The 25,967-nt window shown below is 40.9% G+C and overlaps 2 protein-coding genes across 3 annotated transcripts in view; one reads left to right on the top strand and one right to left on the bottom strand.

Annotated features, from left to right (window-relative positions):
- Positions 1-773: 773 nt before the first annotated feature.
- Positions 774-8,831, bottom strand: LOC148889671 (multiple inositol polyphosphate phosphatase 1-like). Of its 2 annotated transcripts, none has more exons than XM_089011769.1 (7): positions 8,651-8,831; positions 7,332-7,455; positions 5,515-6,294; positions 4,095-4,289; positions 3,920-4,017; positions 2,224-2,354; positions 774-1,300 (listed from the first exon to the last, which is right to left on the bottom strand). In XM_089011769.1, exons 3-7 carry the CDS (start codon positions 6,083-6,085, stop codon positions 895-897), a joined length of 1,401 nt encoding a protein of 466 aa, XP_088867895.1. In that variant the 5' UTR covers positions 6,086-6,294; positions 7,332-7,455; positions 8,651-8,831; the 3' UTR covers positions 774-894. The 2 variants fall into 2 exon arrangements, with proteins under 2 accessions (XP_088867895.1, XP_088867896.1); XM_089011770.1 differs by lacking the exon at positions 8,651-8,831 and adding an exon at positions 8,185-8,203.
- Positions 7,945-25,967, top strand: part of LOC148889670 (phosphatidylcholine:ceramide cholinephosphotransferase 1-like) — a 24,323-nt gene continuing 6,300 nt past the window's right edge. Inside the window, exons 1-3 of the mRNA XM_089011772.1 lie at positions 7,945-8,046; positions 16,049-16,179; positions 24,231-25,047. Of these exons, the coding sequence (XP_088867898.1) occupies positions 24,446-25,047 (602 nt within the window). The 5' untranslated portion in view covers positions 7,945-8,046; positions 16,049-16,179; positions 24,231-24,445. The remainder of the gene's footprint in view (positions 8,047-16,048; positions 16,180-24,230; positions 25,048-25,967) is intronic.

The raw sequence follows: 25,967 nt of genomic DNA, 5'->3' as shown, positions 1-25,967 counted from the left end.
TTTTTGAAATATGAAATACTTCATCAAAAAACAAGGCTTCAAGCTGTTTAATGCCACGCCCCGAATGAAGTTAGTCATCTAACCAGTGCAGAAAATTGCATGTTGTGTACTTCAAACAACCACACCTTTGCTCGAAGGAAATATGCTTGTTTTAATGCTAATTGGTTTGTTTAACCCAATTTTTATTTACCTCGTAATATACGTGTTGGGCGGCCTGCTAGTCGAGTGGGTAGCACACCGGCTTCACAGTGCAGAGGTCGCCGGTTCGCGTCCCGGTCCGGCCACCCTGTGTGGAGTTTGCATTTTCTCCCCGGACCCGCGTGGGTTTTCTCCGGGTCCTCCGGTTTCCTCCCACACTCCAAAAACACGCATGGCAGGCAGATTGACCACTCCAAATTGTCCCTAGGTGTGAGTGTCAGAGTGACTGTTGTACGTCTTTGTGTGCCCTGCGATTGGCTGGCAACCAATTCAGGGTGTCCCCCGCCTCGTGCCCGAAGACAGCTGAGATAGGCTCCAGCAACCCCCGCGACCCTAATGAGGAATAAGCGGTACGGAAAATGAGATGAGATATACGTGTTGAAATTAACAGTTAAATAGATAAAACTATTATGATAAATGGTTATTCTTCATCTTTTGGAGTTTTATGGCGTTTTGGGAAGAAATGTTGAGGTGCCTTACCGCCTCCTACTGGTAAGGAGTGTGAACCAGATTTGCAATGTGGCCCATTTCTATTGATGCCAATAAATGGTTATTTTAAAATTACTCTGACTCAGTTGTATGAAAACGTGTTTATTGTGTGTTGTTTGTGTCGATACACTTAATGAGAAAATGTTGTTGTATCTTGTTTTATTTCCACATATGTTGCAATCTTGTATTTTTTAAAAGTTGTTAATTCTACAAGGCCTCTTTAACTAAAATTTGATTAGGTCTACTGAACAGCTCACATTCTGTCTCAAAGTCACATCCTTGGATCAGTTCCTTATAGTGTTCTTTGATGTCTTTATACAGCGGCATAGGTGCCTGCTGACTCTCAGTCAAACCAGGGAAGCTCACTGGTTTCTCATTAATCAGTGGTTGCAACCTCAAGTTTCCTTCTCCGCAGTCATACAGCGCAAGTAGCAGGTTCGCCGCATACGGTAGCGTGAGGCTAGGGCGGAAAGAACGTTGTTGTTGCGATGCGTAGTTTGATGACATCAGGGGTTCGTCGTCCTTGAAGAAGCCCATGAGTGTGTACAGCGGGAGGAGGGTCTCTCCGTGGCCTACTTGGATCGTCACAGCTTCGGTCACCTGCTGGCCGGAACTAAATTGTTTTGGAAGGAGATCGATTTCAAGGACAACCGACACCATTTTTTGGTTTCCTAACTGACATCAGAAAAACGTTTTATAGCATCTAAAATACCCAAAACACGCAGGCTGATATTTTTAGTCAAATGAAAAACACCAATAAAAATGGCTTAAAGTGTCCCAAAACTACTTCAAACTGACCTCAGAAAGTTTCAGTTTCAAAAGGTACCGCCCCCTTGTTCGTGACGTCACACCTTGCTCGAGAATCAAAACAATGGCTTCAGATTTGGAGAAGATGCTTTCTTGTTACTCATCCAGTTATGAATATGATTCAAATAGTTCTGAAGTGGAAAGCATAAATGTTTGCAATCAATTAAAGAAGTCCTTTCGTCTCATTTTGAGGCGTCTGGATTCCAATGTAGCGCCCAGAAAATGCACAAGATGGCGCCGAAGCTCCGTTGAAAATGGGCTGATTTGTCTGCTGGGAATTTGTGTCAACCAGTATCAAATAGTAGTCTTAGTGCAACAACACAACAATTCACCATCGCGGTATTTATGTTTTTTCCTTCTAATTTCGCCATCAACACAAAGTTTTCAGACCCAACAAAGTACCCAGAATGCATTGTGTGTCGCTTTCTCGGTCAGGGGCGTTCCTTCAGTGACGTCACGTCAGGAATCGTCATCAACTCGAAAACAAGACTTGTTGAATATTCAGTGCGAGTCTTAAAACGTAAAATATCACTCTATGCTGTGGAATCTGTGTAAAATACCCTCAGTAGAAGTCATTTGAAGTGATTTTATAAATTATGGACACAACTTGACCGGAGGCGTCGGTTGTCCTTTAAGAATACTGTCGTAAAAAATATTACATTATTTGTGGAAAATGGTCTGTCTGAAAACTGTCTGAAAGTGAGTCGCATCGAGTGACATTATACTCACAGGTTTTCTTTCGCCGCTTTGTCCAGACGACTGAAGACATCATGGAAAAGAATACAGCTGGACTTTCTGTTAATATCATGACCGTAGCTTCTCTTCCAGAATTGCCTCAGGTCATTAGCATACTCCAATATCTGTTGACGTAAAAATTATCTGGGGCTAAGTGGTCTTCACGTGACTCTCATTTCAGGCTACATGAGCTAAAGGTCAAATTGGACATAAAACGAAACAGGATGTGCAAACTTTAGGCCTCATTTTCTTCCCTCACACTGCTGAAAAATGATCTTGACATGTTTTAGCATTAGAAAATACAGTATATCTACATATAACCCACCAGAACAAGGCTGGTTAGCCCCCAGCTAGCTTACTGGTTAGCCCTCAGGTAGCTTGCAAGCAAACACGCTTATACAGGTCCTTATATCTGATGGATTGGACAGACTGCGAGTTGTTCAGTTATTTGTGGCATCTTGGAATGGTGACTTTCTGGCTTTAGGTGTCACTCGCTAGCGACAGTGATACCTCGGTTTACGAACCCCTTGGATTACGGTTTACGAAAGTTACATTTATGAAAATTTTACCTTGGCATATGAACTAGTTTTTGGGATACACACGGAGCTGCCACAATGAGTGATGTGTCATTCGCAAATGAGCCCGTTCTCCGAAAGGAAAATGGCAGCCGGCTTGTTTTGGTCCTCTATTACCCACCCCCAGTTTTCGGTTAAAGCCACGTGATTGGTCAAGAATGCAGCAGTGAGGGGAGGGGGGGGGGGGTTAAACATTAAAGAGACAGGCAGACGACAGCGAGAGTGACACAATGGATAGGAAAGAGTGAAATTTGGACTTGTTTCAACTTTGATAGTTCAAAAGCAGAGTGTAGACTGCAAGGTTAAAATATCCCATCAATCAGGCTCCACAAATAACCCGCACAAGCCCTCTGTAGACTTTGTAGAATTATGTTTTATGGGGACCTGGGAACGGATTATTCTCATTTTAATGGTTTCCGATGGGAAATAAATTTTTGGGATACACACTTTTCGCCTAACACACTGTCTGGGAACCAATTAAGTTCATAAGCCAAGGTATCACTGTACTTGGCTTCTGCAATGGTAGAAATGGATCTAGGAAGAACAACAAAGCAAATTGTAATCCAAACAAACAAATAAAAAAAACGCTCAAGCCGTAGCTCCACCACTGAGTACAGAACAGTCACGGGGTGTTCAAAAGAACAAGAAAATGTTGAAAGATGACTTATGAATGGTGACGTGAATGTTAAAAACCGACTTTAGCCATCGCTTATACAGTTAATGTTTTATTCTGGCGACTCTTTGGCTATCGGCCGGATTGTTTATTTACATAAGTTCCTCTAGAAAAAAAATGGTTCAACTTTGTATCATAACAATAATACATTTCATTTATAAGCGCCTTTCAAAACTCTCAAGGTCACTTTACAGTCACAGGATAAGTTTTTCTGTGGGTGAGCAGCGGCAGTCACACGCGCCAGCATTCAACTCAACCCAGAAGTAACTCAAATAGATAGAAAGCTATGTATCTAGCTAGCTATAAGATAACCAATAGATAACTAATACATGGCCAGGTAGCTATATAGCTAACAGACCTGACCTAAAGGACCTGATTGCAAATTTGTCAATTGATTTTGAATGACTTTATAGTATAAGACCAAACGAGTGTAGCGCCATACCTTAGCGTCAACCTCATCCAAGCTCTGACACCATGGAGAGTTGACAGTCTTGATGGCCAATTCGTAGGCGCAGAAGTTCATTGCAGCGTCAGCCATGTCTGCGGAGAAATAAGATAAGTGCGCAGAAGATATTTGGCAAAATGCCTGGATTGATTTGTAAATAATAATCACTGACCAGCTGTGATGTTACTGTAAGGTACTCTGAGTTGGTTGGCAATCTTCTCTCGGACCGATCTCATCTCAGGTCCCTCTTTGAATTTGTCAACCTGCGCCAGGGCTGAGGGGTTCTTGACGATATCCTCCACAAATTTGGTGCAGTGGACAAAATATTTCATGAGTGCGTCGTTCACCTCGTAGTCAAATGTCTGATCTAGGTTGGTGACAAGGAGGTACGCAGTGATGTTCAAAAGACTCACCGTAAAAGCTAAAAAGTCATGACAGTACAGTGATACCTTGGCTTATGAACTTAATTGGTTCCTAGAAAAAGTGTGTAAGGCGAAAAGTGTGTATCCCAAAAAATAATTTCCCATAGGAAACCATTAAAATGAGAATAATCCGATCCCAGGTTCCCATAAAACATAATTTTCTAATTTTCTAAGCCTTAAAACTACACAAAATATACATTCTTTTATGTATAATAAATGTGCTACGGTATCATAATTAAAGAAATTTACTGTACAGTATAATAAAGTGGTTTTATTTACCTTTGTGATGGTCGTTAATAGCTTGATGAAATGGAGTGGCCGGTTTCATCGGCTTTAAACACTTGATGAGGAACGTAACCTTCTTCATTCACCATCTTGAGCAGGGGTCTCAAACTCCGGTCCTCGAGGGCCGTCGTCCTACATGTTTTCCAAGTGTCCCTGTTGCAACGCACCTGAGGCTGTGTCGCAACAGGTGTGTTGCAACAGGAAGACTTGGAAAACATGTAAGACGGCGGCCCTCAAGGACCAGAGTTTAAGACCCCTGACCTTGAGGAATGTTCCCTTGTAAGTGCTTTCTCTGTGATAATTTTATCTAGTTCCTCATCAATTGTGTTCTGTTTAGCTGGGTTGGTAGGTTTTTGCATCAAGTGTACGGGTGGCTTGTGTGGGTTGTTTGTGCAGCCTGAGTGATGGGAATTTTAACCTTGCAGTCTATACTCTGCCTTTGAACTATCAAAGTTGAAACTCTCACTGTCGTCTGCCTGTCTCTTTAATGTTTAAACCACCTCCCCTCACTGCTGCGTTCTTTACCAATCACGTTGCTTTAACCGAAGACTGGAGGCAGGGAATAGAGGAGAAAAACAGTCGGCTGCCATTTTGTTGTTAGAATGGGCTCGTTCGCGAATGACACATCACTCATTGAGGCAGCTCGTGTACGAAAAAAGTTTGTATGCCATGGTAAAATTTTCATAAATGTAACGTTCGTAAATCAAAATGTTCGTAAGCTAAGGGGTTCGTAAACGGAGGTATCACTGTATTATTGTTTATTAAACCACATGTTTAGCTACATGGTTTTAATCTTTACTTTATGGTGCTTTATGCATGATGATTATTTTTTTTAGCAATGTCTCAAGTGCTTTCGAAATGCAACTGTGTCGAGAGGTACTGTACCTTGAATACCCCATTGCTCCGTCAGTCCCGCCATAAAGGACAGAGTGCTGTTGAGGCACCGGTGCTTAGAACTGCTTATAAACTTCACAAGCCCTCCACGAAGATTCTCCTCAGAAAGCAGCGTGGGGAACAGCTTGGACAACCTGACCGCAAGATGTTTGAGATCGTCCACCCCTTTCTGGGCTAACCGACCGTCCATGTCATCATGATACCACATCCTCCACCGTGTTTGGATCTCGCATATCCAACTTTCTTTGTCCGGCGTGGCGCTTTTTACCACTTTGTACATGTCTTGCATGTGCTTGAAGATGGCATTCGTTGGGTATCTCGTACCGTGTCTTATAATAGCGGTTAGATGAATGGGACGGCATTGTGGGAACGGAGGCTGGAGGATGGATGTGTTGACGGCCAGGATGTCCTCTAAAAGATGGGGGTTCACATCTTCATACCGACCTTTGGTACCAAAGTATTTGGCAATCCTTGGAATACTGGCTTTGTTGAGAAAACACCTGCCGTAACGAAGCGTACTGACAAAGTAAACAAGGAGGATCATACGAATGTCGATCTGCATGATTCAGCCTCGTCAAAAAAAAAAACTGCTGTCCTGTCCAAAATTGTCTTTTCTCTATTTTAAGACGAAAAAATAAGTTGCCCTGAGGAGTCTCACAATAACCTGAACTTTGGATAGCTTGTAAGTCACGCCCAGTGACTGAGGTCTTATCTGTGTTGTGAGCACTCTGCCAGGTGACGTACTTTGGTGATCAATTCGACATGTTTAATCTGGAAAAGGAAAACATCATATTTCAAGTTTAAAGTGTGATCGCCAAATTCAGCTGACTGGACAAGAATGCTGTTCAACTTGCAGTAAATATGATACCGGAATACGTTATTTTCTCTCCACGTCGTGCAGTTAACTAATGTGAAGTTGATGTGGTTGCCATATCACAACATCTCTTTTTTTTTAGCATATGCGTGCAGTTGAGAACGTGATACATCACTTTTTTGGTCGATGTTCTAGATAGCACTGACCTGACTGCTTCTAATTCCTCTGTGTAGCAAGAACTGAATGGTAGATGATGGTACAGCATGTAGCTAGCTAACTGTGTGTTTTCCTGCCTGTATATTGCATTCTATTTGGGGAAATCCTGCATGGTCCTTTTTTGTCACCTTGGAAAATCATCTGTTTTTCTAATGATACATCTTTTCATGGAATGACATGAAACAGATGCAATTTGAATTGCACAAATTTGCATTAATTAGTTTTTAATCACATCAAAGATAAATTAGGTTATTATTTCAAGTTGTTGAAATGTGTGAATGTTTATTGAATATTGATTTCATTCAATTAAAGATGTTCAAAAATCCACAATTACAATTTCTGCTCAATAATGTACATTTTTATGGAGGACACTGATTTGCTGTGGCGACCCCTTGAAGGGAAAAGCCGAAAGGACAAGAAGAAAGAAGAGAATGTACATTTTTAATTTCTGGAAGCTCAAACATTTTTTGTGGGTCTTATTTGTAGCAAAAGAAAATAACAGTGGAGAAAATGACCACACATAATTTACCTGAAGAAAATTCAATGAAAACATCCAATCTGATACGATTCAATTCGTCCAGATTTACTGATACGTATTTAATGCTACAATGGGAAGTCATTGAAGGTATGCATTTTCTTAGTTATTTTAATATATGATATCCCCTTTCCTCTTCCTTTCATGACAAGTCTGCACCTTTTATGTCCTGACGCATTCCCACGCATGCAAATGCATATATAAGTAGGGGGGGGGGAATCACACAGAATCACACGGACTCACACAGACTTGCAGAGACCCGCACAGCATCGGACGGATTTCATAGCACGACTTGCTCGACTCCGTGCCACGATCAAGCTCCGGGACACATTCCATCTGGGGGTCACTTGCCTGGAAGATCTGAAAACTGACAAATAAAGAGAAACATCAAAGTCTTTACATCCAATCAATCCAATATCATATTAAAGTTATCATCAAATCAATAATTTATGTAGCATAACGTATATTTTTATTTGTTGTCTTGTGTTTTATTTATTTATTTTTAGAGTCTAAATGTAAGATATAATTCTGGCCAACAGATGGCTGCAAGAACACTCGAAGCTCATCCTACTGAGGCTTTGCTTTCTCTACGTAGTTCTGCACTGTTGTGTTCACTTACATCTCACTAGACATTGGAAGTTACTCCACCGCGATATTCTTCGTGGAGCTGCCATTTTTTATAAATTAAAATAAAAAAAGACAAATATATTTCATTGTTGCTATGTTTGTTAAGACCCCTTGAAGCAACAGGAAATAAGATATGTTTTTCCCTTTCGGGGCGTATTATGATTGTACAATCTCCGAGAGCAAACGAATGCGGCATGCGTGACGTCACGCAAGGACTCCCTACTTCTCAGTACTGTTAAACGCCTCGTCAGTGGTGTACATCACTCGGATTAAACGGAGTGACGCAACACGATCACAACAGTTTGACGAGAACGCGTTCAAAGATTCAAAGGTAAGGTAACAACATTATTATTTTATGTTGATACAACGTTTCAAAGCGTCAAAGGAGAAATGGTGTATGTGTGAAACTAGTCGTTGGGTCAACACCACACCAATTTTGAATGCGGCTCCGGTGTAACAGTTTACGGACCCTTGGAAAATCTGCGCCGCTGTCATCTGCACGTACACCCCATGGGATGCTCCAAACGCGGCGTATTTATGTTGCTCTCCGGCCTCGTGAAGGATCCTAAAATTATAGTTGTCGCGTCATGTCTTAACGACGACGCCGATATTGAGTGACCATTATGCCGTATTTACTGTTGTTGTTCAACCGCGGAAAGGCGTCGCTAGTTAGTGTTCGAGGTGGTAGTTTAGCACTTTGGCTAATGTAAACTGGTGTGGGGGATCTAGCTAGCTAACGGTTCCGAGCCGAGCGTCTCGTGTGTTTTTAGCTAATCCAGCGAGCTAGCTAAAATAGCCATGAATTTTTTACTCGTTTATTTTAGCTTTTCCATTCTATAAGCCCTTAAATACCACAACACACATCACCGTCGGCCCTAACACTTTGTATACACACGGGCTGTGTGACAGTTTTAGCATTTTTAAAATAAACCTACCGTGTGGACGAATGTCTATGTCACAGGTGTGTCGGCTAACGGCGAGGGGAGCTTGGGGGCAGTGATTCGCCCTGATCGAGATTCGGTTCTTGGTAAATATTAGCTTCAAGTAGTCATGGTAGCAAGATTGGTTACACCGTGACTGAGGGTTGTTTCTTTTTCGGCTAAAGTAGTACCGAACTGCTGTAACTGGGCGGGACCAACTGGAACGTTTCCTCCTTACTGATTTGTAATTTTATGTCATCGTAATTAAATTGATAGAAAGTTATCGTATCAACCACATCAAACTTAATTGGTTCCCAGACAGAGTGTGTATCCCAAATATTATTTCCCCATAGGAAACAATTAAAATAAGATTAATCCGTTCCCAGGTCCCCATAAAACGTAATTTTCTACTTTCTAATTTTCTAAGCCTTAAAACTACACAAAATATACCTTATTTTATGTATAATAAATGTGCTATGGTATTATAATTAAAGAATTGAACTGTACGATGTAATAAATTCGTTTTATTTACCTTTGTGATGGTCGTTGATGGCTTGATGGAATGGAGTGGCCGCTTTCCTCAGCATTAAACACTTGATGAGGAACGTAACCTTCTTTCACCATTTTGAGGAATAATCCCTTGTAGGTGCTTTCTCTGTGACAATTTTATCTAATTCCTCATCAATTGTGTTCTGTTTAGCTGGGTTGATAGCTTTTTGCATCAGAATCAGAATCATCTTTATTGCCAAGTATGTAGAACACACAAGGAATTGATTAATTGATGGGATATTTTAACCTTGCAGTCTACACTCTGCCTTTGAACTATCAAAGTTGAAACTCACTGTCGTCTGCCAGTCTCTTTAATGTTTAAACCACCTCCCCTCACTGCTGCGTTCTTGACCAATCACGTGGCTTTAACCGAAGACTGGTGGCGGGGAATAGAGGACAAAAACAGTCGGCTGCCATTTTGTTGTTAGAAAAGTAAACACGGATCTGTAGCATCCACTGACGAAAAGAAATGGTCTCATATCTCCTGTCCCACGTAAATCCGCTTCAATTCCAAGCCGCGACTGTTCAACATATGCATTGGCGTTCTGCGCGCTTCTCATCGCGGGCGGCTGCCAACTTGGGCGCCATTTTGAACATTTAGCATGAATGTGGTAAATCCCACATGAGTAGTGAACTCTAAACCAGAATATAAATGTCATAAAAATGCAAAAACGTTTATTTGTCATCTTAATAGGCATATAAAAGGGTGGATACAGATTAAATACAAAAGAGGATACGCAGATGATGTAATTTAATCAATGTGGTCTTATCACCTGCCTTAATTTATGTGAACTTGGGTGACATCCCAGTACGATTATGTTGGGTGTTAGTGCGACGTTAACACACAATTTGTAGCTGCAATGAGTGTCGTAAAAGTTCCTGGACTAGTGTCACAAAAGATATTTCAGTGATATTTCAATTTTAAGAGCATCTCGCAGATCCTGGCTGAGAAGGTTTCGCTCAAAATCAATATCTTGAGCACACGTAAACCTTTTGGAAATCCTTGCGAGAATTTGCTAAAAAAAACGGGTGGGAGTAAATACTGTTAGCACTAAAACAAATGGCCGTGGGGATTTGTATTTATTTATGTTGGGAATGCAATTTTTTTCTCAAACGTAGCATTAATGCCCCACATTCAATGCGAAGTTTGGAAGTAAAACGTAGCAGTCGAGTCAACGGGGTTTATTGTTTCCAGAATGCGTCACTGCCAAAGCAACGACTATCTGACCGTCTACAAGCAGGGAAGGCTCACAGTTTCTTCCTCTCTCTGGTGGAAACAATGACTTTTCTGTCGGGATGTGTGTGTGGTTGTTTTGTGTTGCTCGTCTTGAGTACACGACACACTATGCAGTCAATTTTCCCTTGCATAATTTTGTTTTTTAACCCGTTCATGTAACCTAATAAAATGTCCACTGTAGTAACCACTGTTCCTCAAAGTGTTAAAATGTTAAAAAAATGGTGGATCACTTTGACTTGCTGTGCTACTTTTTAAACAAAATCCACAACAATTCACATCATTAGTTGTATTAAGTTCATCCTGTCTACCTGATATCTAATTGAAAACATTCTTATCTTACAGACAGTGTACATAAAATAAGGTATATTTTGTGTAGTTTTAAGTCTTATTTAGTAGAAAATTATGTTTTATGGCGACCTGGAAACAGAATGGTTTCCTATGGGAAATTCACGTTTGGAAGACACATTTTTTGCCTAACACACACTTTCTGGGAACCAATTTAAGTTCGTAAACTGAGATATCACTGTAGGGTAAAACACATCCATGAGTAGCCCTTTGCTTATCTCAATGGGGGCATCCTTTTCCTTTTACGTGTTCTTGTTTATCTTCTGACTGACAGTTTAGAAGCAAAAAGCAGCAGCAGAGTTAACACGATCTTTTCAAGTCACATTTTTCCAATTCACAATGGAAAAAGTCCTGACTCTGAAGTACATTCTCCCCCTAAAAGACGCACAAAACAAAACTAGCTTTCGTTTTGTTTAGTTTTTTTTGTCGTGACATAATTAGAAACACATGAAGTTTTACTCCCACTCACATGATGTCCCAATTTTCGGTGGCCTAGAACAACGGCATTTTGGAATTCTGGGTTAACGCTGCTGGCTTGAGCCTACTTTTGTCAACTTGAGCGAAAGAAACACAAGGAAACAATGGAAAGAGGCCAATTTTTGAACAAATAGATGGCTGCCGGATGGATTTCATGAAAGGAATTGGAAGCAACAACCCTTTTCTAAACTGAGGCGTCCTCCTGTTGCGACTTGCAGTCTCTTGTTTATGAGCGCAGTCTTTATTCCGTCATCTGCCACTTCTGCATTCCGAGGTGTTCAAATTTCTGCCCAAAATATTTTCAGGTGGTACAGACGCTCCCCAATTTACAAACAAGATACGTTCCAACTGGTTGTTTGTAAGGTGAATTCGTTCGTACGTCGCTTCAGTGCTATATTTTGAATGGAACGTAAGTTTAAGGCTTATATAAGTATGTTTAAAGGACTACCCACACCATTTTTTTGTTTCCTAACTGACATCAGAAAAACGTTTTATAGCATGTAAAATACCCAAAACACGCAGGCTGATATTTTTAGTCAAATGTAAAACACCAATAAAAATGACTTCCAGTCAATGGATGATTACTGCCGTCACGCAACTCTCAGCGTAGCAATGCATGACGCACGACGGCGATTCGATTTCAAAAGGTCGGCCTTTTTTCAACGTTCGTGACGTGAAAAATCGATCATTTTCATTCCTTTTAATAATTCAACAGTGTGAAGTGTTGATAAGTATAATTGCCTACTTTTAAGAAGCCGAATAGACTTCCTCATGTAAACACAAAGATGGGCTAAATGTACTCTAATGGTTTCCTGTCGAAAACAGGCCTCGCAGTGTGGTTTGTGATCAACATGCTATCGAACAGAGACCATCTGCAACTTATGTTGTTTCCCCCAAAGGCCATACGGGCCTGACATCCTAATCAAGGGCGCATAAAACCACAGGAGAATTTCTCATTAGCAGACGGCAACTAGCACTGGTTACTCTTCGCACCCGCAAGAGTCGCTGACGTTTTATGGCCTTTTCATTCAGGTGGTTGCTAAGCTCTGGAGAATGACGTGTATTTGCTTTTTTGTTTCTGGGATGATTGCACGTATTAAAAATGTTCAACGGTAGCAGCTTTTGCCTCCTGGTTACAGCCGGTCATCATTTTACATCGTGAGAAAAGATAGAGACACTCCCCTACTTACAAACATTTTAGTTACGAACAACGGTACATACGATTTTTGTCAGAACGTGTAGTATTATCTCTAGTTTTACATTTTTAGAGCATCTTTTCCAAGATCATATATTTGATTCAATGTTTAGTTTTCAGTATAAGTCAATACAGGTTACTTATACAAGCATCAAACATACTTATATAAACTTTAAACGTACTTACATAAGCCTTAAACATGCATTCCATACAATATATAGCACTGAGGTTATTGCCGTGTCGTCATTTTACATCATGATAAGAGATACAGACACTCGCCTGGTTACGAACAACGGTACATATGAACATTTTTGTCGGAACATGTAGTATTCTCTCCAGTTTTACATGTACATATCTTTATAGAGAATCTTTTCCTAAAGCATATATTTTATTAAATGTTTAGTTTTCAGTAAAAGTCAATACAGGTGACTTATACAAGCCTCAAACATACTTATATAAACTTTAAACATACTTATATAAGCATTAAACATACATTCCATACAAAATATACCACTGAAGCAACTTCCGAATAAATTCATTCAAGTTGGGGAGCGTCTGTACATTGAATCCCAGTGGCCTCCAGGTCCACTTATGAGTTTTACACCTCCCACACACCTCAAACACGTTCAGATTTATTATTTACACACATTAAGTATTAAAAGTAGTCCTTTCACTTCAAGCTGATTATTTGTCGCGCAGAGTTGTAATTTATTCAAAATATTTCAAACTGACGCTTGACAAAAGATGATTACACCCCGCACATTCAAACACCCGAATGGCAGCTGTGTTATAATCAAAGTGCGCTAAGCCTGAACATCATTTTTGTGTTATTTTAACTCATTCGCTGCCATTCCCGATTTTATTTGGGTTTTGATTTTTCTTGCGGGGCGTGCTGATAAAGCACTGGTCAGACCTTTAGCAATGTTTTTTTTTCATTTCCACTAGAGGGCAGCATTTGCCTTTTGTCCATGTTCGCGCTTTGTTACAGCTTTAGCTGTTGTTAAAGCGCTATATACAGTAAATCAATATCGATGTATTGTATTGTACAGTAAAGTCTTGTTATATCGATATTCAAGGGAGTCCGAAAAAATATCGATATAACCGGGACTATCGATATATCCAACCCTGTTTGCATGTAATTTTCTCCGTGCATGCATAGAAATAGTATCGATATAACCGGGACTATCGATATATCCGATATCGATATAACGAGACTTTACTGTATTTTGGACAGCTGCTTATCAAGCTTAGATAACTCCAGACCCATATAATTTAGGAATTACCTTGTCATGATGCCAAAAGAAATGTTAAATAATTTTGTGTTTTCTGGATTTTGGATGGGAGAAAGGTATGCATTTCTCCCCATCCAAAACAGTAGAGTTGGGCGACCACTAATTGACTTTGAAGGTGATTGCAACCACTTGGGAATGGCCAATTGCCGCTGGGACCTGATTGGCCAGAAGCTCAGGTGAAGCACCTTTAAAACCAGACTGAGCCAATCACTTCGAGGAGGAAGAAGAGGGAGAAAGGATTCTACAACAAATGCATGGAATGAAAATTCAGACGTGCCTGTGTATCGTAAAAAATATATAAAAAGACAAAAATCTAATGTGCGGGGCTTGTATACAATGGAAACATTAAAAGCGCTTAGGTTACTGCTTTTATTAACAAATGATGTTACCATGTTGTACATAACTCACGCGCAGACATTGATCCGTTCATCACGAGCAAAAGGACATGGCAACATATGCTTCTGTTGTTTCAAATTCCGACAACCAGATATGCGATGAGATATTTACCCAGAGAGCTTAAAAAAAATTCCGCGGACTTTAATCCAGCGTCAATGATCGCTTATTTTCTTTATTGAGCCGTAGCGTTCTTTTGCCCCTCTAGGATCAATATGAAGGACCTTGTGCGGATAAATATAGCATTTCCAGAGAGCACCTTGTCCTCCTCCCCCTTTTTTCCCCTTAATTTAATTGTATTTTTTTTATGTCAGCAAAATCACATTAGCTCCTAAATAAATCTGCCCGTTTTTTTTGTGCAACGCTTTTTTTTAAATGTCATGCTTCAAATGCCAACGATTTATTTCTAATCTTACAACTAACCTCTTAACAGTAAAATATCCGACAGTTCCACACACACACACACGGATGTATTTTACAAAGTGTTTGCGTCTGTGTGATATTTGTGTGCCAAAATGTAAAGGGATACAGGTGAGAGTATGCACTTTACATTTATCCCACAAAATCAATAGCCTGTAACAGGATGCCATTGTTTGCGGTGGCGGGGAACGTCCCAATCAAGGATCTACACCCTCTGGAAATGACTAACAAAACACTCTTTTTTTGGAAAAATGGGAAAAAAAAAAAATTTGGGTCAATAATATACAGTGTTTGCGATACAGTGATATCGCAGCTTACGAACTTAATTGCTTCTCAGAAAGTGTGTGTAAGGCAAAAAGTTAGTCTTCCAAACATTTATTTCCCATAAGAAACCATTAAAACGAAAATAATTCGTTCCCAGGTCTCCATAAAACATAATTTTCTACAAAATACGCCTTAAACTACTCAAAATATACCTTATTTTATGTATAATAAATGTGCTCTAGTATTATAATTAAAGAAATAAACTGTCTTGTATTATCAAGTTGTTTTATTTACCTTTGTGATGGTCGTAGATGTAGTTGCCTTTTGATGATATCCATTCCCAGGTCCCCATAAAACATACTTTTCTACTAAATAAGCCTTAAACTACACGAAATATACCTTATTTTATGTACAGTAAAGTCTCGTTATATCTATCGGATATATCGATAGTCCCGGTTATATCGATACTATTTCTATGCACGCACGGAGAAAATTACATGCAAATGGGGTCGGATATATCGATAGTCCCGGTTATATTGATATTTTTTCGGACTCCCCTGAATATCGATATAACGAGACTTTACTGTATAATAAATGTGCTATTTTATTGTAATTAAAGAAATAAACTGTACTGTATAATGAAGTTGTTTCATTTACCTGTGTGATGGCCTGTTGATGATATCCGAGTGAAGTTGTCGTGTTTTCTCTGCGATAATACCCTCACTCACTCACACTGTCCCCTCCTAGCTACTTTTCGTTAGTCCAAATCAACAACAGTTTTTCAACCTCTACTGTTGCCTGAGACCGTTGCTTAGACAACACAGAAACACCCTTAGCCGCACGTAGCAATGGTCGACTTAGCGTACTGAGAAGTCGCACAAACACACGCATCGTTTGTGTTTTTTGATAATCTCCTTCTTCTGCTTGACCGTCATTTTCTTTTGTGTCCTCATCGGCTTAACACTAGCCTATGGTGGGGTCTTTTTCGTTCCTGTAATAGCAAAAGTACTACACTCGATAACAAACCACGTCCGCACTCAAAGAAAGGGGGTGAGGAAAACTAGTCCGCCAGCCACCGTGGCGCTGTTCGACCGTGTGGTTTGGTGTTCATCCGCCGAAAACTGCGTCTGTGCCCTAGTGTATTTATTTCTTTTTAAAAGAAAAATGTCTATGGTTTCCTTCAACTAGCTCCCATATGACATGTAATTTTTATATATTTTTTATTTATTTTTTTTGGACAGGAAGAAAAACAAAACGGACGCCGACGGGAAGCAACAGTTGAGCCCCAGAGAGGGAGTGCAAGCGGCTGGCTCCTGATCACACGAGTTCGAAGGAGGGCACAGAAGGAATAGGGCGTTTAAAAAAAAAAAGGGTAAGAAAAGAACTGACAAATGCATGACACACTTGTCATGTCCCTCGAGGCCAATCCCATTCAGCTGTCGAGAACCGAAACGATGAAAGTTTTCCAAACATGGATCGGGTCCAACGCCGCATGTACGAGGATGTTTTCTTCACTTCATGGAACAATTCTCCCGTTGGGAAAAAATGGAAGTGATCTAAACCGCATTCCGATGAAGTTGGGACGTTGTTATACTGCAATCAAAACAGAATACAAATAGTTTCTGGCGTATACGGTGCACCGGACTATAAGGCGCACCGGGCTACAAGGCGCACCCCCAATGAATGGTGAATTTTCAAACGTTTTACATATATAAGGCGCACCAGACTATAAAATGCATCGGATTATAAGGCACACACCCAATAAATGGTGAATTTTCAAACTTTTTCCATATATAAGGCGCACCACACTATAAGATGCACTGGACTATAAGACGCACCCCTAATGAATAGTGAATTTTCAAACTTTTTCCATATATGTAGCGCACCCCCAATGAATGGTAAATTTTCAAACTTTTTCCATATATAAGGCGCACCAGACGATAAGGCGCACCCCCAAATGAATGGTGAATTTTCAAACGTTCTACATATATAAGGTGCACCAGACTATAAAATGCATCGGATTATAAGGCGCACACCCAATAAATGGTGAATTTTTAAACTTTTTCCATATATAAGGCGCACCACACTATAAGATGCACTGGACTATAAAACGCACCCCTAATGAATAGTGAATTTTCAAACTTTTTCCATATATGTAGTGCACACCCAATGAATGGTGAATTTTCAAACTTTTTCCATATATAAGGCGCACCAGACGATAAGGCGCACCCCCAAATGAATGGTGAATTTTCAAACGTTCTACATATATAAGGTGCACCAGACTATAAAATGCATCGGATTATAAGGCGCACACCCAATAAATGGTGAATTTTCAAACTTTTTCCATATATAAGGCGCACCACACTATAAGATGCACTGGACTATAAGACGCACCCCTAATGAATAGTGAATTTTCAAACTTCTTCCATATATAAGACGCACCAGACGATAAGGCGCACCCCCAAATGAATGGTGAATTTTCAAACGTTCTACATATATAAGGCGCACCAGACTATAAAATGAATCGGATTATAAAGCGCACCCCCAATAAATGGTGAATTTTCAAACTTTTCCCTTATATATGGTACACTTTACTATAAGACGCACCGGATTATAAGGCGCACCAGGCTGTAAGGCACACCTTCAATGAATGAAAAACATTTTCCAAATATTGTTTGCATCACTAGTTTCATCTCGCCCTTTACCAAGGTCAGTGTATCAGGTAACCGTATTTTCCTGTGTATAAGGCGCTACAGTGGAGGCTGGAGTTAGCCACCATTTGTTATACACGGGAAGTCCATAGCTGTTGACAGGAGTTGCGAGACCTGTTGTGGCTCAATATTGGATTGGATTGGATTGGATTGGATTTGCCTTTATTAGTCTCACAGTGGAGAAATTTACATTTCATAGTAGCAAAGTTATGAAAGGAGAAAAACAAAATATAGGAGCTACTTCATATATAAGGCGCACCCGCATATAAGGTGCAGGGTCATCTTTTGAAGAAAATCAAGGCTTTTGGACGCGCCTTATACACCGGAAGATACGGTACAAGTATTTGCAAATCATGTCCTGACCTAGTATGGTATAGCATAGAAGATACTATGCTGGATTTGGATAGCCATATTTTGCACAAGATCTCCCGTCTCCTCTCCCCTGCCAAGAACTTTTCATAGAACCCCCGCCCCAAATGACTCATTTGCTTCCACTCCAGGCTTCATAAAGACGAGCCACCGATGGCGCGTTTATGTTTGTGTCAGCTTGACGTATTGTCCTCCTGGGTGGGATCTTTTCTGGTCGCGTCACGTGCACTGCCCTGTGATTTACCCCCACCCCCGTTATCCTTTCGCCCGCTTTGTCTCAACTTGACCCCGCTGATTTTTTTGTAGTAGAAAAATGTAACACACACGGGGCAAGTGCTACTTTTTGGAGGGTGGGGTCGCAGATGTTTAGCAAATACCTGCACCACAGTTGCTGTTTGCTACATCCTTGCCAATGTTTTGCAGGGGGAAAAGGATTTCATATTTAATCCGAGCAGTGCAGACATATAGATTACCGTATTTTCCGATGTATAAGGCACACCCAAAAGCAACTACTGTCAGCAGCCGGCGACTCAATTCCCCCTCCGTAGAAGTAATACGTAACCCAAGCCTTTACTGTCACGCGTTATCATGTGGTGTGCCTTATATTTGGAAATGTTTTATCTATTTATATACAGACGCTCCCCAATTTACGAACGAGGACGGTCGTTTGTAAGGTGAATTTCTTCGTAAGTGCTTCAGTGCTATATTTTGAATGGAATGTATGTTTAAGGTTTATATAAGTATGTTTAAGGCTTGTATAAGTAAGTAACCTGTTTTTTTTTTTTACTGAAAAATAAATATTTAATATAATATATGATTGGGCACTGCGACGAACGGGGCGGAGGAAGCAGGACACGGGTTGGATGCTGGCCGAGCTCTCACAGCACCTCACGTCGGTATTAGCGGCGGAAAGAAGCACCACTCGGCGAAAAAGGACGCACAATGCAAAATGTAATTTACAGCATTTCGGTCCGAACATTTTTCGACATACCCGCAAAAATGTTCGTATGTACCGTTGTTTGTAACTTGAATGTTCGTAAGTAGGGAAGCGTCTGTACTATATTTGGAAAACCTTTTTCATTCATTGAAGGTGCGCCTTATATATACAGTAAAGTCTCGTTATATCGATATCGGATATATCGATAGTCCCGGTTATATCGATACTATTTCTATGCACGCACTGAGAAAATTACATGCAAACAGGGTCGGATATATCGATAGTCCCGGATATATCGATATTTTTTCGGACTCCCTTGAATATCGATATAACGAGACTTTACTGTATATATATTGAAACAGTTTGAAAATACACCATTCATTGGGGGTGCGCCTTGTACTCCGGTGTGCCTTATACACTGGAAAATACAGTAATAAAATAGTCAATATGTTATATAAAGCATTTGGTTCAAGAAACAGGATCTTCAAGTACAAAAATGGCAGATGAAAGCAAAAGTCCAGTTTTGAATACAAATTCATCCTTCATAAAAAAAATCATCAATATAAATAGACACTAAAATGGCAAATAAAGACCAAGTAAACCATGTCAAGTTATGTATAAGATTCCCTTTTATCATCTCCAGCCGCCGATAACGTGTTGCTCTGTTAGCGCTATTACAATTCAAAGTTCACCTTGTTGCAACAGTTTTGTCACCGGTTCAACGCTTTGTGAACACGAATAATAGTATTCATACTAAAAATGACAAAAAAAATTCACCTCAGGTGACTGAATTTTCTTCATGCCGGGTGAATTGTTTGTTTTGAGTCAATCCATCACTGCATGAATAATACAAATGGAACTTCCCGCTCAGTAAACGCAGCAACAAAGAATAAGAGACATTGACAAATCATCTCAAGGATAATTCTTTATTCATTCAGTTTACTTACTGTAAAAGTAGCCTGTCACACAAAGCATATCAGTGGCGTGTTTTCTCAGTCCGTGAACACCCGCAAAATAATATAAGTACTTACACCCAACCGATGTAACTAATTTGCTACCATTCCCGAATTTATTCGGGAATAGAAAAGTGTGACGTGGTGTGCCATTCCATTTTATTCGAGTTTTGGTTATTCTTGTGGGTGGTGCCGATGAAGTGCTGGTCAGACCTGTGGTGAGCATTTGCTGGCAGCATTTGCCTTTTGTCCATGTTAGCGCTTTGTTACAGCTTCAGCTGTTGTTAAAACGCTTTATTAATCAATATGTATTGTATTGTATTTTGGACAGCCGCCCTCATTTCAAGCTCATATAACTCCAGACATATAGAATTTAGGAATTAACTCATTTGTTATTTGTCATTTCTTATGCTGCATTGAATGTTTATGCAGTTCTAAAAAAATCGATTGTGGCTATTGATAGGTTCCATTTGATGTGATTTCATCGAAATAAGCAATGCAGCGCTGTTACACAAAAGCAAACAAATAGAAAGTGGAATGGACTATGTGGGTGGCTACCTAGTCAGCACTTTATTTGCTATCTATTAGCTATCTAGCGGGCTATGTAGCTGGCTCGCTGGCGATTTAGTTCGCTATCTATTCGCTAGCTATTAGCTATCTATTTGCTAGGTAGCTTGCTATCTATTTGAGTGACTTCCGGGTTGAGTGAATGCTGGTGCGTGTGGCTGCTGTTGCTCACCCACAGGAAAAAAAAAATATCATGTGACTGTAAAGTGACCTTGAGAGTTTTGAAAGGCGATTAAAAATGAAACGTATTATTATTATTATTATTATAAAAGTCAATATTCTGTGGGTCCTGCAATTTGAGTGACAATGACAAAAACCCTGGCACTGGAGCGGATGCATTTTTGCACATGTCTGGCAGTGAATTAGGTTGTCTGACTGGCTAAGTGGTGTTTGTGCTTATTTTTTTAAACAAATGCAAGTACTGTACTGTCCAGGCATCCTAGCATTAGCGTTTTGTTTTTTCGTCTACCCATTGAGGGACCCCAGCCTTTAGGTTAAGGCTCTTGTTAGGCTTTAAGGAAGCTTGCAACATGGTGCAGTCCTGGAAAATCAATTTTCTGAAATCTGTCATGAGGTGACTCTGCTCATTGTCAAACAACATACAGTAAAGTCTCGTTATATCGATATCGGATATATCGATAGTCCCGGTTATATCGATACTATTTCTATGCACGCACGGAGAAAATTACATGCAAACAGAGTCGGATATATCGATAGTCCCGGTTATATCGATATTTTTTCGGACTTCCTTGAATATCGATATAACGAGACTTTACTGTATTTCCAATAACAGTTCAAATCGCTTATCACTGACACACTTGATGTTCTACGTGCTAAGGTTCCCCAAGCAATGAAAACAACTGCACCGTTGTGCTTGATGTGAGTGCATAAACACGTTCCAGATTTTTGGACCAGTTTGGGATTATTGTGCATTTCCTGTGGCCGGTACAGTGGAGGTGATCTGATTTCCTCAGCTCACCGACTGTAAGCCGATTCACAGACCAAAGGTCCTTGGCACAGCGCTGAGTCATTGACAGCTAATCTCAGATTGGTTTTAGCGCTCTTTGTCTCATGCTCTTTATCGCCGTCAAGTCATGTTCGCACATCGCTGTTACACAGCTGGCTTGTCACATAGCCAAACCGTTCATATGTTTGTTTTTAGACCTTGCCTCCCTTCGATTGATTAAACACACGTCCCAGACAGACTCTTTAGTCGAACCAAAATATACAAAACAACTCCTAAGTATGATGACAGATGGTTTCTTTCACCTGTCGTGGGCACTGATAGCGCTGTCGCCACCGTCCTCTCAGAGCTAAGCTCAAACGGCGTTTCCAGGGGTGGGGCTGCCTCACAGTCGACCTTCTCTTTGATTTATGGGTTCCAACCCGCTTCCCTCCACCCCATCCTTCTCATTTCCCTCCTGTTTAAACAACCTCCAACTCAACCTCCCGGTCTCGAGCAGAACCACCCCGTCCGTCTCCATCACGGAAATCGCGCTTTGTAAACAAACGCTTGGTATCATGAAAATGCAAAACTGCCGATGTCAAGGTTAGGTTCCTTGCGGTACGCTCCGTTGACCATGGTATTTTATAATTAGATGTATGATAGGACGTGGTGGGGAGGCGTTATGAACTCATTCACTGCCGGACGTGCAAAAATGTGTCCACCCTAGTGCCAGGGTTTTTGTCATTGTCACTCGAATTCCAAGACCCACAGAATGTTGACTTTTATAAGAATAATAATACATTCCATTTATAAGCGCCTTTCAAAACTCTCAAGGTCACTTTACAGTCACAGGATAAGTTTTTTTCCTGTGGGTGAGCAGCGGCAGCCACACGCGCCAGCGTTCACTCAACCCGGCAGTCACTCAAATAGACGGAAAGCTAGCTAGCTACCAAATAGCTAGCGAATAGATAGGTCATAGCTGGTGAATAGATAGCTATTAGCTGGTGAATAGATAGCTGCTAGATAGCTAATATATAGCAAATAAAGTGCTAACTAGGTAGCCACCCAGATAGTCCATTCCACTTTTTATTTGTTTTCTTTAGCGTAACAACGCTTCATTGCTTATTTAGATGAAATCACATCAAATGCAACCTATCAATAGACACAATCGATTTTAGAACTACTACTACTTCAATGCAGCATAAGAAACCTTAGACTTTCTTCTTTCATCAGAAAAAAAAATGAGTCTGGAGTTATATGAGCTTGAAATGAGGGCGGCTGTCCAAAATACGATTTATAAAGCGCTTTAACAACAGCTGAAGCTGGGACAGAGCGATAACATGGACAAAAGGGAAATGCTTGCCCCCTGTAGAAGGGGAAAAAAAAGCATTGCCAGAGGTCTGGCCCGCGCTTTATCGGCATCCAAAAACAAGAAAAACCCCGAATAAATTCGGGAATGGCAGTGAATGAGTTAAAAAAAACATTTCTGGGAATTCAATGAGATAATTCATACTGTATTTTAAATCTGTTAGAGTCAAAAACGATAAAAACAGATCACGTGGAATTACTTCCACGATCCTGTTGACTCCCAAGGGTTTGTCTGACATTAGCGACATCATTTCCCCTAAATTGTGCCTCTCCCGGCTCGCTCTGTACATATTTTTCTCTTCCCATCATAACACCTCTAGCCTGTAGTTAACCTCTCATCAGCTGACAATTCTTCACTTGAACACTATGTTCATTGCTGTCTGTTTGTTTTCATCATGGTTACAAAAAGTCACATGGGTACGCATTAAAAAAACAAAGGGGGTGGGGCAGAAGTTTTGAAATGTGTCACCCATATTAAAAAAAACCATCAAATAGCAGAACTTGGTTTTACCGAGTTCATGCATGATGTGTCAGAGACTTTGAAATGTGTGTGTGTGTGTGTGTGTGTGAAATGTGTAAGAAGCACATTTTACACATTTTTAATTGCAGATTTGTGATCGAGAGGCCAACGTTTGTCAATGAAGTGACCCATTTAAAAATGGTCGCATGCCAGTGATCAAAGGACTAGATTAACTCATTCACTCCCATTCACAAATTTATTCTGGGATTGAAAATATGATGTAGAGCATCATTCCAGAATTTGTTCGAGGTTTTGGTTTTTCATGCTTTGGTGCCAATAAAGCGCTGGCCATGGCCTCTGGTATTGTTTTTCTTTTTCATAAGGGGGCAGCATTTCCCTTTTTTCCATGTTAGCGCTTTGTTACAGCTCCAGATGTTGTTAAAACGGTACATAAACCAATATGTATGTATTGCATTGTATTTTGGACAGCCGCCCTCATTTCATTCGCATACAACTCCAGACCCATATAATTTAGGAATTAACTTTTTTTATGACAGAAGAGAGTTTAATACGTCTGTGTGAGCTCTCAGTCGTACAGGAGTGGTCCATCGATGAAAAGGTTTCTTCAGCCGTCATCTGTACTTCTTTGAAGGTGTCGGACGTTTCGCTTCTTATCCAAGAGGCTTCGTCAGCGAACTAAAATCTTTTGCTGGCAGTTGTCTGGACAGTAGGGATATATATAGGGCCGAAAGATTTTAGTTCGCTGACGAAGCCTCTTGGATAAGAAGCGAAACATCTGACACCTTCAAAGAAGTACAGATGACTACTGAAGAAACCTTTTCATTGAAAGAGAGTTTGTTTTTTTAATTCTGCATTGAATATGTGTATATCCTAAAACTCAATATTCTGTGGGTCCTGGAATTTGAGTGACAATGACAAAAACCCTGGCACTGGAGTGGACACATCTTTGCACGTCTGGTAGTGAATCACTTAAAGCTTAACTCTGTAAAAAAAGACGTACAAGCACTACTTTTGTTTTGAAAAAAGGACTTTGACTGTTAAGAACCAAGTGGATTGTGTGATGTAGTGATCGCATATATTTGCTTCCACAGGTGTGCGGCAACCAAAGACAAGGTGGACTTCCACCTATTGACCTTTACCACAAGGGGTACCCACGGGTGCCCCCCCGCCCGTTGCCCCTCACCACCACCACCGATTTGATGGTCCATAAACATCATGCACCGGAGCTGGTGGGGATTTAACCCTTCCCTTTAAAAGCTCCAAACTTCCCGCGTTCCTTCACCTGTCAATCGAGGACACGGACGCCATGACGACGGTAGCGGCGTGGTCCACCAAAGACGTCGCGAACTGGCTGAGCAAAGAAGGCATGCCGGAATATATCGACGCTCTGCGGCAGACGGACGGCGCCGCCTTGCTGCAGCTCACCCGGGCCGACTTCAACAGACCGCCGCTCCTGCTGGTGTCGTCGGACGGCGGGCAGCAACTGCTGGACCGCCTGGAGACACTGCGAATCGAGACCCACATCGAGGCGCACAAGAACGGTCACGCCAACGGCCACGCCGCCGGCCTGCCCAACGGGACGGTCCAACCCCAACGGAACGGGACGTTGCGGACGGCGGAGATGGTGCGCATTCCCATCCCTCCGATGGAGGCCTCGCGTACCTCCTTCCCGCCCGAGTGGGGCAAGACGGGCGTGGCATTCGTCTACGCCGTAGTGTGCTTCGTTACCACCACCGTGGTGATCTCGGTGGTCCACGAAAGGGTGCCGCCGAAAGAGCACACCCCGCCGCTGCCAGACAAATTTTTTGACCTATTCAACAGGGTCGAATGGGCCTTCTCCATCTGCGAGATTAACGGCATGCTGTTGGTGGCGCTGTGGCTCTTACAGTGGGCTGTCCTCAAGCACAGGTACTAGTTTTACGGAGAAATATCGACAGAGAGAGAAAGTGGGACACACAAAGCAACCCCCTTCTTCCAAAATAATCGTCTACAGTGATACGTCGGTTTACGAACCCCTTGGTTTACGAACTTTTCAGTTTACGAATGTTGGCATACAAACTATTTTTCGGAATACACACGGAGAGCTGCCACAATGAGTGACGTGTCGTTCACGAACGAGCCCATTCTCCTAACAAGAAAATGGCATCCGGCTTGTTTTGGTCCTGGATTCCCCGCCCCCAGTCGTCGGTAAAAGCCACGTGATTGGGAGGTTGACAAAATGGATGTAAAACAGTGAAATTTGGACTCGTTTCAACTTTGGTAGTTCAAAGGCAGAGTGTAGACTGCAAGGTTAAAATTCCCATCAATCAGGCTCCACAAATAATACGCACAAGCCGTCTTTACACTTGATGCAAAAAGCTAACAAAATTGATGAGTAACAAAGTAAAATTATGGCAGAGAAAGCACCTACAAGGGATCATTCCTCAAGATGGTGAAAGAAGGCTACGTTCCTCATCAAGTGTTTAATGCTCATGAAACTGGTCACACCATTTCATCAAGCCATCACAAAGGTAAATAAACTGACTTTATTATAGAGTAAATTTTATTTCTTTAATTATAATACCATCGCACATTTATTATACATAAAATAAGGTATATTTTGTGTAGTTTTAAGGCGAATTTAGTAGAAAATTATGTTTTATGGGAACCTTGGAATGGATTATTCTAATTTTAATGGTTTCCTATTGGAAATAAATTTTTAGGATACACACTTTTTGCCTTATACACTCTGTCTGGGAACCAATTAAGTTCATAAGCTCAAGTATTTGTATACTGTACTTTCTTGAAGATGTTTTACAATCGTAAAAAAAATATCTAGCTAGCTAGCG

The sequence above is a fragment of the Hippocampus bargibanti genome, linkage group LG13, assembly GCF_051943395.1.
Source record: "Hippocampus bargibanti isolate YZ-2025 linkage group LG13, ASM5194339v1, whole genome shotgun sequence".
NCBI lineage: Eukaryota > Metazoa > Chordata > Actinopteri > Syngnathiformes > Syngnathidae > Hippocampus > Hippocampus bargibanti.
Note: the sequence above shows the minus strand (reverse complement) of the source record. Positions and strands in the feature narration are given on the sequence as shown.